At 33.0% G+C, this 14,384-nt stretch overlaps 1 protein-coding gene across 15 annotated transcripts in view; it reads right to left on the bottom strand.

Moving 5' to 3' along the window:
• Nucleotides 1–14,384, bottom strand: part of GPHN (gephyrin) — a 617,199-nt gene that overhangs the window by 343,106 nt on the left and 259,709 nt on the right. For all 15 annotated transcript variants that reach the window (XR_013827354.1, XR_013827355.1, XM_079915075.1 and 12 more), the window contains one exon: nt 10,463–10,555. Coding sequence is in view for 13 of the 15 variants with exons in the window: in XM_079915075.1 (XP_079771201.1) it covers nt 10,463–10,555 (93 nt within the window). In the remaining 2 variants the exon portion in view is untranslated. The remainder of the gene's footprint in view (nt 1–10,462; nt 10,556–14,384) is intronic.

Raw genomic sequence — 14,384 nt, forward strand, 5'->3', positions numbered from 1 at the left:
AACCTCTAAATACTGTGTTTAACAATAGTGGGAAATTGGCATGACGTGAATCTCTTTTGAATCTTATCAATGGGGTTATAATGCGGGTCTCCTATATAAAATATAGTCTTGAATCACTGCAAGCATGAGAAACATTATAATAAGACCCCATTTTACTTTACTTACTTACTTATTTACTGCCATGCCGCATGGCATGTGGGATCTTAGTTCCCTGACCAGGGATCAAACCCATGCCCCCCTGCACTGGAAGCACGGAGTCAACCACTGGACCTCCAGGGAAATCCCGTATTTATACAATATTCAAAACTAATTTTGTCATTGCTTCCAATGCCTACATTTTGTAGAAAAGTATTCTTAAAATTTGCAGAACTCTATTCAAAATCATCTTCTAATCAAAACTGACCTATCTTCTCCTCACATAAAATTTTATGCTGAGGATTATTACATGCAAGGGCTATATATCATATGCTGTAATCAAACTTATGGGAAGGAGTGAAGAAGGTGAGGGGAAAACACTTAAATTATTCAATGACATCCAACAATATAATGCTATCTTCAGTCTTCATAGAGGATTATAATATATTGCCTCTTGTCAATTGGTCCTTTTAGCACAATCAATTGCTTCTTCTGCATTGTGCCTTTGATATTTGATGTCCTTCGCTCTCTCTGTGCAACTGGTAACAGTTCATTTTCAAACTCCATACTTCCAACAGCTTTACTTCTTTCTTCTCAGCATCTTTTGAAGGAACTTGGATTCTTCCTGTAAATTCTCAGTTGTGCCTGTTATTATGATTATCTGAAATGGTTACTCCCTCTGTTGGATATTTGTCTGCCATTCTTTAATAGCAGCCATGGTTTTCCCAAGTTCCAATATGAGGAAATAATACTAGTAAAATTATTAGCATAATTCCAAACAGTTTATTTTGTTATCTGAGTCCATTTTCTTACCCTCTATCAGTTTCCTTTTATGCCTGGCAATACAAATATTCTGCTCTAATTCAGTGATATTATTCTAAGAAGCTCAGAGGACTTGATAGATATAAATCCATTTGTCATCATATTACATTTTGTGTGAAAAGTGATATTAAGTCCCTTTTATAGATGGAGATCTAATAAAAGGAAGATGAATTCACATTCTTGGTTTCAGACAATAATGAAGAAAGGAATATTCTGAAATCTTCATTCCTGAAACTATATCTCTAAATAAACATGCTTTTAGCATTTTATATTTGCAAAATATTTAATGATGCTTTATTGTCAATATCTTAGCATATATTTTGCAAAACTATTCTAGTTTGCCAGTCTCTGTTCATTTTATGAGAGTAGGTTCTAAGGGTGAGTTGGAACACTGATTTCAAGATTTTATTACTCTGATAAATTCAAGGTAAAAACAAACATTTAGCATGTCATCTCTGTTTCCTTTTCCTTTTCTGTAACCTATCCTGCTTGATTTTTTCCCTAGAGAAAAATTCTTTCAATATTTACTCAACCATTATCTACTTACTTTTTAAGCTAAAGTTCTATTTAGATTGTAGGTACTAATACGAAATATTTATGTAGCAAATAAATATTGCTTTTACTTACATTAACTCACATAATATAACTACCCTCTGAGGTAGGTACTCTTATTCTCTCCATTTTACACATAAGAAAACTGAGTAAAGTAAGTTGTGTAAGGTCACATGCTAGTAAGAGGTGAATCTAGGATTCGAATCCAAGTAGTCTGTGCTCTTAAGCACTATGTTATGCTGCATCACAAATGGTTATATGGGCAACACTACTTTTCTAGTAAGAGCTCTAATTAGACATAGAATTTACGATAATAAGTATATTTGTACTCACTTGTATGTTAACTGATATGATTCATCTCTCTTCCCCATCAGAACTCCCCAAAAGTTGAAAACTTGTTCTGATGCAGAGTAGGCATGCAATAAAGAAACGTACTTAAGGGAAAATGAAGATAGCGTTTTATTTATGGGTTCTTCATATATGAAATTTTTCTTTTTGCCTTATGCTAAAAATTCCAAAATCTCCACCTCAAGGAACAATGCACACTTCCCTCTGCAGTATTGCTATGTGGAACAGGAGGCTTTCAACATGATTTTTAAATGCAATGTCACATATTGCTCTAATTATCTAAATGTTCTAATGTTATACCTGTTACTTTTCAACTGGGATAGTAATACTAAGGAGCTTTTCCTTTTAATGCATAAATAAAACAAAGGGTAAATGTCTTGGGTAAGGTGGCAGGGTTGGACTTTCAAATAACTAGAACTACACAAGCAATAAACTCTCAGATGAAAGAAGCTGTGACTGAGATGTTCACACAAAGGCTGGGAATGATGAAAAGGTCATGCTAGGACTTTGAACACGACAGATTTTGAATTCTCATCAAACGGTGAGTTCTCTATTATTACCTAGTAATTTTATATAAAACATTAAGCCAACTCGAGGTACAGCACTGACAAAAAATCTATGATAAAAAATATCCCTTGTTTTGATGGTAAGATAAGTATTGACTGAAAAGGTTTCCAAACAACAAATCAACAAAATTAGAACCTGGTACTTCACAGCAGTTTAAATTTTATATACAAATAATGGTATGGATAGTCACTAGGTTTGCACATTACATCAGAACTTCAAAAACAAAATAAAACAAAACAAAAACCAGGGCAAAAAAACCAATCTTCAAAAATAATGATGTTAGTCTTACTGGGGAATGTACACTTATTGAATAAGTGCCAATTCTCAAAAGCGTTTACTTTTAGAAAGGATTGATGGCACGGTTTTACTGTGTGTATTGCTTGATAGTCATCTTATGAATTCTGGCTTCAGAGGAATCTCTGAATAATGATAGTTGCTGTTTTGCATCTCCATAGATGGTACTACTCTAGCTGTTCTAAGAAAGAGATTAAAATAACATAGTTCTAGTTTATCCATCCTTCTATGTAAAGTGAATCTTCTGCTCTAGCCAGGAAGATTTTCTTAATTTTATCTTTCTCTGTAGCTTGATCATACATTTCCCTTTCTTTCTTACTCCCATCAGTAATGTCTTCTTCTCTCCTAATCTAAATCCTATTTCTCTCCTTCAATTTAGCTTAAATTCTACTTGTATAAAAATTTCATTGATAGCTCAGCTTTATATTAATCTTTCCCTTTAAAGAATTTTTTTGACCTGAATTGTCTGATTTTTTTTTTTTTTTTTTTTTGCAGTACGCGGGCCTCTCACTATTGTGGCCTCTCCCGTTGCGGAGCACAGGCTCCGGATGCGCAGGCTCAGCGGCCATGGCTCACGGGCCCAGCCGCTCCGCGGCATGTGGGATCTTCCCGGACCGGGGCATGAACCCATGTCCCCTGCATCGGCAGGCGGACTCTCAACCACTGCGTCACCAGGGAAGCCCATTTGTCTGAACATTTTTGATACTAAGTTTGTATTGTTTTGATTTGTCAGGTGACAATTTTAGGAGTACATGTACTTTAGCATTCACTCAATAAAGCCCAAGGTGCTTGGTAAATACTTGTTAAATTGAACAAAGACTATAAATGTTGTTTTTAGCAAACTGGTAGGTCATAAATGTGCCCATGCTCTGAGGCATATACTACTTTACAATGGATAATGCAAAATAAATATAAACCCGAGATAAAAGGGACTATTACTAAAAAGCTATCCTGAATGTCACATATTTGGGCCATTTCAAGCCATATTCCAAAAATTTTAAACTACAGAGGTACAAAGTAAATAGGTTCAGACAGGATATCAGGAGGTACTTAATGCAACTGCACTAATAATCCACATATCATATAGACTATAGAAATTCTTATTCTTGTTCCTTTGCCCATGCCTTGAAGTAGTAGTGGGAAAATGTTGACTAACATTCTTATTTTTTAGACATATCCACCAGGTATGCTAATAGCTAACAATAGGTATCAGAGTACAATGGTTAGTAGCAGAAACATTTGGGGCTGTCATATCTAATTAGAGGTAATAGGTAATATTATTAATTAAATGAGAAAAAAATGGTAAAGGACATGTACTGAGCATCTACAAACAAGCCAGGTTTTATACTAGATGCTTTTACATGCATTATAGTCACTTCCTAGCTTGGATAACCTTGGGCAAATCAATTAATTGATCTGTCTCAGTTTCTCCACCTTTAAAATAGATACAACAATAGTACCTGCCTCACATGGTTGTTTTGAAGGCTAAATGAATTAACATATGCTTGAAATAGCTCCTGACACATAGTAAGTGCTATATATGTTTGTTAATTAGTATTATTGACTACTTTTATTATCTCAATTATCATAAAAAACAACCTTGAGAGGTAGGCATTAGTTAATTGAGTAGATGAGAAAACTGAAGTTTGAACAGGTTAATTTGCTTTAATTTCATAGCTAGTTAGTGGTAGAGTTTTAGATTCAAATTTAGGTCTGTCTGACTCACTAAGTGTTAGTATCAGGATATAGACATATTGCATCCCAACATATTTAGACAAAGGTAAAAAGATGAAAACGTATTTCCCATGTCCAGGACTATTTCATAAAAATTACAAAAAGAGCTCCTTCAAATGGCATAAAATATAACCTTATTTGACCATAAAGGGACAGTATATTTTACTGAATCTAGTTTTAAATATTTCCAGTACAAGAGTTTCTAGTATTCTGCTTTCTTACCAATTTCACACTGTTTAGTTATCCTATTTATATAGAACAATTTAAAAATACTCAAAATTTTATTTCAATATGGTTATTTTTACCTTTACCATGTATAATAGTATTTTACTTTAGTCATAACAATGTTAGAATTACAAAACAAATATTCGTAGAGGTCTACAGTACCAGTATATGATATTTTGCTAGGGAAATTAACAATGTTTTCTAGAGAATATTGATATGTACTTGAAAGCAACTATATAATTTAAATGACCTATAGTAGTGATCAAATTTTCTTTCAAAAACACAAATTATTAAACATGTTGTTCTGCTATGCTTCTGCTATAATGCAGGAGAGTTCTTCTGGTTTTTAAAATGTCCAATGTTAACTTTTAGATGGTGCTGTTAAATGTAAATTCTCACTGATTTTCACAAGAGTCACAAATTAAGAATCATTAACATATAGTCAGTAACTCAGCTCAATTATGTCTCCTTCCTTTTACTTACACAGTATTCTCGTTTTTGAAGCATTATAATGTAAGAAAAATGGTTAATGACCACATAAAATTATAGTTGACTTACAGTACATTCATACCTGAAGTTATGAAATATATAAATTTCAATATACTGATTATGAAATAAATTTTATAAAATAAATAGTTTTTCTTTGATTTGATATTTCTGTAAAAAAATTCCTAATAACCCAAGTGGAAAATATTTGTAGAAAGTTTAGGTAGTAATCTGTTCCAAAGAAATGTAAATATTTTAGGCTATAAACAAAATATGTGATCTGGAATTCATAATCTTTTCCTAGAAATTCATCCTTTGTACCAGATTTTACCTCTTTCAGCATTAGTCATTTTGTCAGATGCCTCTTCACTTCCAAAATGAACCATAAAAACCCTTTTAAGTGAACATCCTTTACATCAAATTTATAGTTTCCTGAAATTTTTGTGATTCCTCCTTTAGTTTATTTCATAATGACAACTTTTATCAGGACACTTTTTAGGAGATACTACTACGAACAAATGCTTGAAAATTTTTTTGGAGTGAGACTTTATTTAATGTATAACAAATCCAATAATTTGATCAATTTTGAAGGTTCAAAATTTTATATATTATTTATAATGAGGGATCTTTTGTTTTTATTATTCTATATTGTCTACTGAGACAATGGTTCAATACATTTTACTATGGAAGAAAAGTGTGTTCTTTCTTTGCTCCTTCTAAAAGTAAAAATTTAAGAAATGAAACCCAACATCATTTCAAATTACTAAAGAACAAAAGGTAAAAGTAAATTTAAAAGTCAGTTAAAAATGTGAGTAAAGATGACTTATGTTCATCTAACAGACAGAGGTTGGCAAACTTTTTCTGCAAAGGATCAGATAGTAAAGATTTTAGGCTTTGCAGGCCTATACGGTTTTCATTCAACTATTCAGTTCTGCTGTTGTAGCCATAGGCAATAGGTCAATGAATGAGTGTGGCTATGTTCCAATAAAACTTCATTTATGGACATTGAAATTTACATTTCAAATAGCTCTCGTGTCACAAAGTATTATTTTCCTTTTGACTTCTTTCAGCCATTTAAAAATGAAAAATCCATTCTTAGTTCACAAGTCATACAAAGAAATACGACAGGCTGAATTTGGCCTACAGGCCATAGTTTGCTGACCCCTGCAATAGATTGAGTTTCTTGAGGACAGGGACCATGTCTTATTCATTTTTTAACTCCAGCACCCAACATGGCATCAGATACATATCAAGGATTAAAAATAAAAAGCTTGATAAATGAATAAATAAATGAGACCTAAGATGCATGCTAGGCTTTTATTTAACTCTTTAATTCATAATCAAAATAATATATTACTATACAACCTTTTATTCTGGTGTAGCTTAGTAGTCTAAAAGTGCTGAAAATTATTTTTACCTTACAAATATTAAATAGTTCAGTATTTTCTAATTTACCATAATATATTATCAAACATTTCTTTGTAATTGCAAAGATGTTCTTTTTAAAATAAATGTTTCTTCATCTTTTATTCTCTTCTAGACTTTATGTCTAAAGGGCTTTCACTTTACCTCACTTATACCTCCTTAATTATACTTTTACCTTTTAAGAATAATAAAAGATTCTTTACGTAATAATACCTATTTTGGATATAATTGCTTTTAAGTGATAATGGGACATGAAGAGATAATATACTTGGTATAGCAATGAGTTACGTTCTATAGCATTTTATTACTAGCATTTCACCAATGTCAACGATTATCCAACCTTTATCAGATCCGAGAAAATGCAATCTATTATTAAAAATAAAGCTTTTCAAAAGTTGTAGAGTATGGATTATTATGCTACTATATGTAAGCTTTGATAGTGTCTCATGTTGAGAGGCAGGGAACAGACCAGCAGGTACGTGACTATCAGATAAACCTCATTCTAAGATACAGGGCCTAAAAGTAGAAACAAATTCGTAATTTAGGAAAATCAATTCTGATTGCCTTATTCGTATAAAATATGTAAATAAGATACATTTTACTAAACTTGCTATTTCCATTTTTCTGTTAATAGACCTGGAAGAACTCTAAAGCTATTAAACTTTTCATTTTCTCTAAGGTTCAAACACAGTGCCAATAACTTTAGATTGCTTTATTTCACTCATTCAACTTATCATTTTCCCCCTTCCTTTTTTTTTTTTTTTTGTGGTACGCGGGCCTCTCACTGTTGTGGCCTCTCCCGTTGCGGAGCACAGGCTCCGGATGCGCAGGCTCAGCGGCCATGGCTCACGGGCCCAGCTGCTCCATGGCATGTGGGATCCTCCCGGACCGGGGCACGGACCCGTGTCCCCTGCATCAGCAGGCGGACTCTCAACCACTGCGCCACCAGGGAAGCCCTCCCCCTTCCTTTTTTTAAACAACCCACACAACTCACAAACATTGTCCATTGTGTTTGTAGATCAAACTTATTACTGACAATTACTGACTATAAAATATTAGCACCTTAAGGGAGAAGTTTTATATTATTTTACCTTTATCACTAATATTTGTGCTTTCTGTCAATAACTTCTGACTCTATTTAAAAATATTTGCAACCTTAAGTTCTATATAGGTACATATGCTCTACAAATAGGTTTCTCTCTTTAGCCACAATTATCTAAGACAATTAACTATATTATTACAGGTCCAAAATTATATTTCTGGATTCCTAGCTGACATCCCAGTGTTAAATTTTAGATATTATAAGAATTGCAACTATTTAAAGATAAGAAGAAATTAGAATTATTTTTGGGTGGTCTTATATTGCTTTTATGTTTATTTTTCAAAGGCTTAACAGCCCTATGGACTTTTGCTGTAGATAATCATACCTTATGTGTGTGTGTGTGTGTGTGTATATATATATATAATTTGAAATAAAGTAAATCTATTAAAGATCAAGATATTCACAATCAAGTAACTTACTTGTTTTCAAAAATAGATATTAGAGAAGACATAATTATATGTATTTACCCTAATACAATTTTAGCCAGGTAGTTGCTATAGGCATATACAAATTATAAGAGCACTTCTAAGGTTTTCTGGTAACTGAAGAACTGCATTGAAGAATAAAGAAAGGACTTCTCAATTTTCTGATATAATGAAATACACAAAGTCATGGAAAGACATAGACTCTTGTCAACAGTAGCAAAAAAAATGTTGGGCGATAAACAGATACTAGAATGGTAGAATTTCAAGACCTCTGAATTATATGGAGATGGAAAAGATAAAATATGAAGCTTACTATGTTAAAATTTTAAAAAATTTAACAAGATTGTGACGATTTCATGGATATACTTTAAATCTAGTATACGACTATTTTTGCCCATTTGATAGTTATATATAAAAAATACTACAATTTGTCTACTTTGGTAGTTATGTAATAACTAATAAAAAAAATTAACCCTTATAAGTTAACCCTCACATAGTGCTTACTAAAATGCCAGGAATAGTTCTCATTGAAACCTCACAGCCACCCTGGTAGATAAGCACTTTCATTTCCCTCATTTTATAGGAAATTAAGGCACAGAATGATTTAATAATTAGTCTACACTCACCGTGTTGCAAGTAGCAGAGCCAGAATTTAAAAGTTTGGATTTGCAACCTAGTGTTTTGGTATTAACTTGAAACTCCACGGAATACAAAATATTTAATTTTGTGATGCAAATTATTTTCCCACAATTAAAAATAATTTTGTTAACTGGTTATGAATGAATTCTATGGTAACTTTTTTTTACTTTTCTGATATAAAAGTAATATTATGAAAATATCAAACCAGTACACAAACAACAAGGATATATAAAACCAGGGTCATTTACTTCAAACACTTAACCCAACACTCAAACTCCAAAAATCAATGTCTTCACATATGTGGGAGATTTTCTTACAAACAAAACAAAACATAAACACACCTTTACAGGAGATGGCTCCCCTCCAATTGTACTTTTTAAGTTAGTCTCACAGTTTAAAAGAAATATAAAAATTGGCCAAAGGACCATTTCCCCTTAGGACCCAGAAGCTATATAAGAATTACTTCTTTTTTAAGTAGTTGAAGCTAACAATCTCCCAGAATTCTATTCTAATTGCTTAACAAAATGACTTTATTTATAAGCTTAATTATAATAATATTCCAAAAATTTCTGTGCCATGATTTTTACATAGAAGAATAGAAAACATTTTAAAACTTGTTAAAACAATGTGCATTTTCACATACTAGAGCCAATGGTTCCCAAAGTTTGGAAGCACGGTCTATGGGCCAGCAACATGTGTGTTACCTGGGGCCTTACTAGAAACACAAATTCTTGGGACCCACTGCAGATTGACTGAATCAGAAACACTGTGGGTGAGACACAGCAATCTGTTTTACCTCTAATTGTGGTACAAGCTAAAGTTTGAAAACTGCTATATTAGAGTAAGGACAATAATTAATAGGTACTGAGCAAAAGTATCTTGCTATGAATAAGATAGGAGACACAATGGTGCACTGATTTGGAAATAAAAAACCAGTTAACAGTAGCTTGAAATTCAGCCAAGAAACACTTTTCTGGGAGGTAAAGGAAACAATGTCACAAGTATTAATATAAGTTTGCATATGACTCTGAAGTGACACATGAAGCTTATGGCTTCTTTAAAAAGAAAGAAGGACTTTCCCCCTGTATCACTGAGCACTATTCTTCATTCTTTCCCTAATTTTTTTTCCTGTGCAAGGTTGAAGGTAATTCTTGTGGCATGAAGCCTAGAGATTAATTCTGCCTTTTGGCTTATTAAATTCTGCATTTAAATTCACATTTAAAATTATGGAATATATAACTTTCTCATCAAATACTATAAAATTGGTATAAATATGCTATTGCAGTCATCCTACTTGAGACCAATGACAAGGGTATTTCAAGACAAATCAGAAACATTTTGAATTATATTAACAAAGCACATCAGACCAGATGCCATGCTGAGTCAGAGTTCTGCTATTACCTACTTTGGCAATATGCCTGAAATTCAGCCGATACCACAGACCACTGAGCAAATGCAGGATTACCTTCTGGACCAGTTCAATCTTCCTCAGTTTAGATAATTTCTAGTTTAAGTCCAAAGAAAAGAAGTCAAGAAAGTTTTTTTTTAATATAATGATTCTCCCACAGCAAAATGTTCACATTCTTAGAACCACAGGTCTCTTGTTCTGTCTAGCAAAATTACATAAATCATATAAAAAGAATAAAAAGGATTAAAAATAACATAATAGTCTACTCATTGAATATCAGAAAAGCATATACTATCTCACCTCTGGAGTGACATCTCGTGGCGCAAACCCTGTTCCTCCAGTTGTTAATATCAAATTAAGTTCCTTTTCATCACACCAATCTATCAGGGTTTCCTGAAAGAAAACAATAATATTTTCACATGCAGAAGGACTTGCCTGCCTACTCAAAACATTCACATACTGAAATACTTCGTATACAGTGAAGAAACAGATTCTTTTCAACACTCATTAAGAAAAATGTGAAGCACAATTCATGGAACAGTTTCCACTGTTAATCAAAAGACACTGCAGTTTTGGGTATGCATTTTATTCATTATAGAAAATGAAGATGCAACCATCATATTCTTGAAAGTAAATGTTACACAGGAAATAGCATAAATAGTTTATAATTAATGTTCATTATGTATTTAAATGGCATGTCTGACATCTTGTCAGCCACTCAAAATATATTCAGGTTAAAAAAATTGAGCACTATTTCTAATTATGTGATCTCATTATTTAATAAGTATAGCAATCCTGTCAGGTAAATATTCACACTTCAATTTTATATTTAAGGAAGCAGACTCATTGTTTTTTTTCATTAATAGACTCAGAGAGATCAAGAAATATACTTGCTCATGGGCTCACGAACTAGAAGGGGAAAAAGCTAGAACTTAAACTTAGAGCTGTTGGACGATGTTCCTCTATATTTTGCCTATGATTGAGTCAATATTTTTTTTTCCTAAGTTTCAAGTGGTTTAGGAAAGTTTTACGTTTTTCAGGATGTTATTTTACATAGTTGCCTTAAAGGAAAGGTGTAGGAATAAATGATTGGTTAAAGTTTCTCTTTTTCCACACCAATATTATGACACTTAGTTGAGATTAGAATTACATACCATAAAATTTTGGAGTTGGTAGAGACCTTGGTAGATTTGTCTATTCATTTTACAGATAAGACAACTGAAGTACAATGTGGTTAAATAATTTACTCAAAGTTACCCAGCTAGTTTGTAAAGAAGTGGGACAAGGATCTCTGCTTACTCTATTGCTAGTTCTATTCATCCATCCTACATTTTGGCTATTTATTAAAAAGCACTATTAAGTGCTCATTTAAATTATAATTAAATATTTGCTTTGGTATTTTATTGTTTCATTACCTTTATACAATTCAGGTCCAAAACTTAATAATACAATTATATCATTTATGTACTGATAATTAGATGTGAAATACCAGTAGCAGGCTCATATCTATATGTAAAATACAATGTCCTCAGTTCTCTAATTCATCAGTGAGACAAAATGCATGATAATTATTCAGAAGGACAATTCAGGATTTTTAAATGATTTTTTTCCCTTTTCTCACTCATTTTTATTTCATCCTGGTATCACAGGAATGGAGAGCACAAAACTCCAAATGAAGGAGATTTTTTCCCCTGCTGTGATTAATTAATGTCAACAAACTATTTTTAAAAAGACATAAAATATAGACTACTAGAGCCTAACTGAAGAACTCCCACCACTGATATAGTTATAATTTTGTTCTGAGGAAAGCTCACACACAAAAAAAATCAATGGTTAATCTACAAACAATAAATGCTGGAGAGGGTGTGGAGAAAAGGGAACCCTCTTGCACTGTTGATGCGAATGTAAATTGATACAGCCACTATGGAGAAGAGTATGGAGGTTCCTTAAAAAACTAAAAACAGAACTACCATATGACCCAGGAATCCCACTCCTGGGCATATACCCTGAGAAAACCATAATTCAAAAAGAGTCATGTACCACAATGTTCACTGCAACACTATTTACAACAGTCAAGACACAGAAGCAACCTAAGTGTCCATCGACAGATGAATGGATAAAGAAGATGTGGCACATATATACAATGGAATATTACTCAGCCATAAAAAGGAACAAAATTGGATTACTTGTAGTGAGGTGGATGGACCTAGAGTCTGTCATACACAGTGAAGTAAGTCAGAAAGAGAAAAACATACACCATATGCTAACACATATATATGGAATCTAAAAAAAAAATGATTCTGAAGAACCTAGGGGCAGGACAGGAATAGACACAGACACAGAGAATGGACTTGAGGACACAGGGAGGGGGAAGGGTAAGCTGGGATGAAGTGAGAGAGTGGCATGGACATATATACACTACCAAATGTAAAACAGGTAGCTAGTGAGAAGCAGCCGCATAGCACAGGGCGATCAGCTCCGTGCTTTGTGACCACCTAGAGGGGTAGGATAGGGAGAGTGGGACGGAGACGCAAGAGGGAGGGGATATGGGGATATATGTATACGTATAGCTGATTCACTTTTTTATACAGCAGCAACAAACACAACAATGTAAAGCAATTATACTCCAATAAAGATGTTAAAAAAACAAACAAAATCAATGATTATTATAATAAAGGTGATTATGTGGTGGTTTCACAAATCAAACTTAAAATTTCCAGTGTTTTGCTCTTCTATTTATTTAGAAATTAGAAAAGCAAAAATACTCATCATTCTAAGTAGTTATTATTTCTGGTCTATAAAAAAATACATAGTTGACTCCATAACTCAGCAATGAGATGAACTGATCTTGTCTTCCCACTAATAGACCTTAGAAACTTTAGATTTCTTCGTAATATTCCATATTACTGAAGGGTTTGTGCCACAGCATTCTAGTCTTTGACCACACCTCCATTTGTATCAGATCTTGATAAAAAGTGATGTGAAATCTAACTTGTATCAACAAAAAAACAGTTCAAGCGCTAAAAAAAAAAAAAAATTATATCAAATACTAATTTTCAGTATTGTCAATACCAAGAGGGCAATTCAAACTTTTCAAATTTCAAGATGCCAACAAAAATAAGCAAAATAGTCCCTTTAGAGTGAAGAATGCTATTGTTTGGCAACAGGCAATAATTCTTATAACATATTTCATCCATTGATTAAATAAACATTTACTGAGGACCTATACCATGTCTTAGGTGTTAAGAGTTAAAAAATAAGTGAAAGACTGACCCTGGTTTTAAAGAGGTCATAGTCCAGTAATGGTTCTCAACTTTGGTTATACACTGGAATTATCTGTGGAGCTTGTAAAAATACTGATGCTTGGGTCTCATTTCTGGGGTACAGCTTGGAAATTCGGATTCTAAAAAGCTTCCCAGGTAATTTTAAAATGCTGCCAACCAGTTGAGAACTACTAGCTTAAAGAGACAATAAGTTCAGTTATCTGAAGGTGAACTTCACAGCTAACCCAACTGGGTGGGCCCACAAAGATGTCATAGCTTAAGATTAGTTGCACCACAGGAATATTACTTAAATTTTTCTATTCCCAGGATGGATAACTGATAACACATACTCTATAGATTTTCTTTCATTTAAATAAAATTTGATATCTTGAGCTCAGTTAAGGATATGTTCTAGTATTTGAAAAGTAATATTTTGTGGTCCAAAGTAGCTGTGTGATGTACCACAGTTTTTCAACTGAGCAAAAATCTTAGTTAGGATTTTGGACTTTTAAAAGAAAATAGCAATCTTATCATTCACTCAGCTGGTCTCCAAAACATAAGGATTCTTTCTCAACCGTTAATATAAAATATGAGTATTCCAGACACCTAGTGGTCATATACTTATTTAACACATCAGTTCGTTTATTTAACAATAAAGTGCCTTTTATTCAGGCGCTTCATTAGATAACAGGGATCTAAAGACAAATAAGGCCCTGGCCTCAAGGATTTAGTCAAGTATAGGTGCTGTGAGTCTAGTCAAGAACCTTGCTACTAAAAGTATGATCTGAAGACCAGCAACATTTGTTTTACCAGGGAGCTTGTTAGAAATATAGAATCTCAGGTCCCATCCAAGACTTACTGATTCAGGATCTGCAATTTTAGAAAGACTCCTCAAGGTGCTATATATGCACGTTAAACTGGACTAAGCCATGCTTTCTAACCATGTACCACTCAGGATA

This window comes from Stenella coeruleoalba, assembly GCF_951394435.1.
Source record: "Stenella coeruleoalba genome assembly, chromosome: 2".
Classification (NCBI taxonomy): Eukaryota; Metazoa; Chordata; class Mammalia; order Artiodactyla; family Delphinidae; genus Stenella; species Stenella coeruleoalba.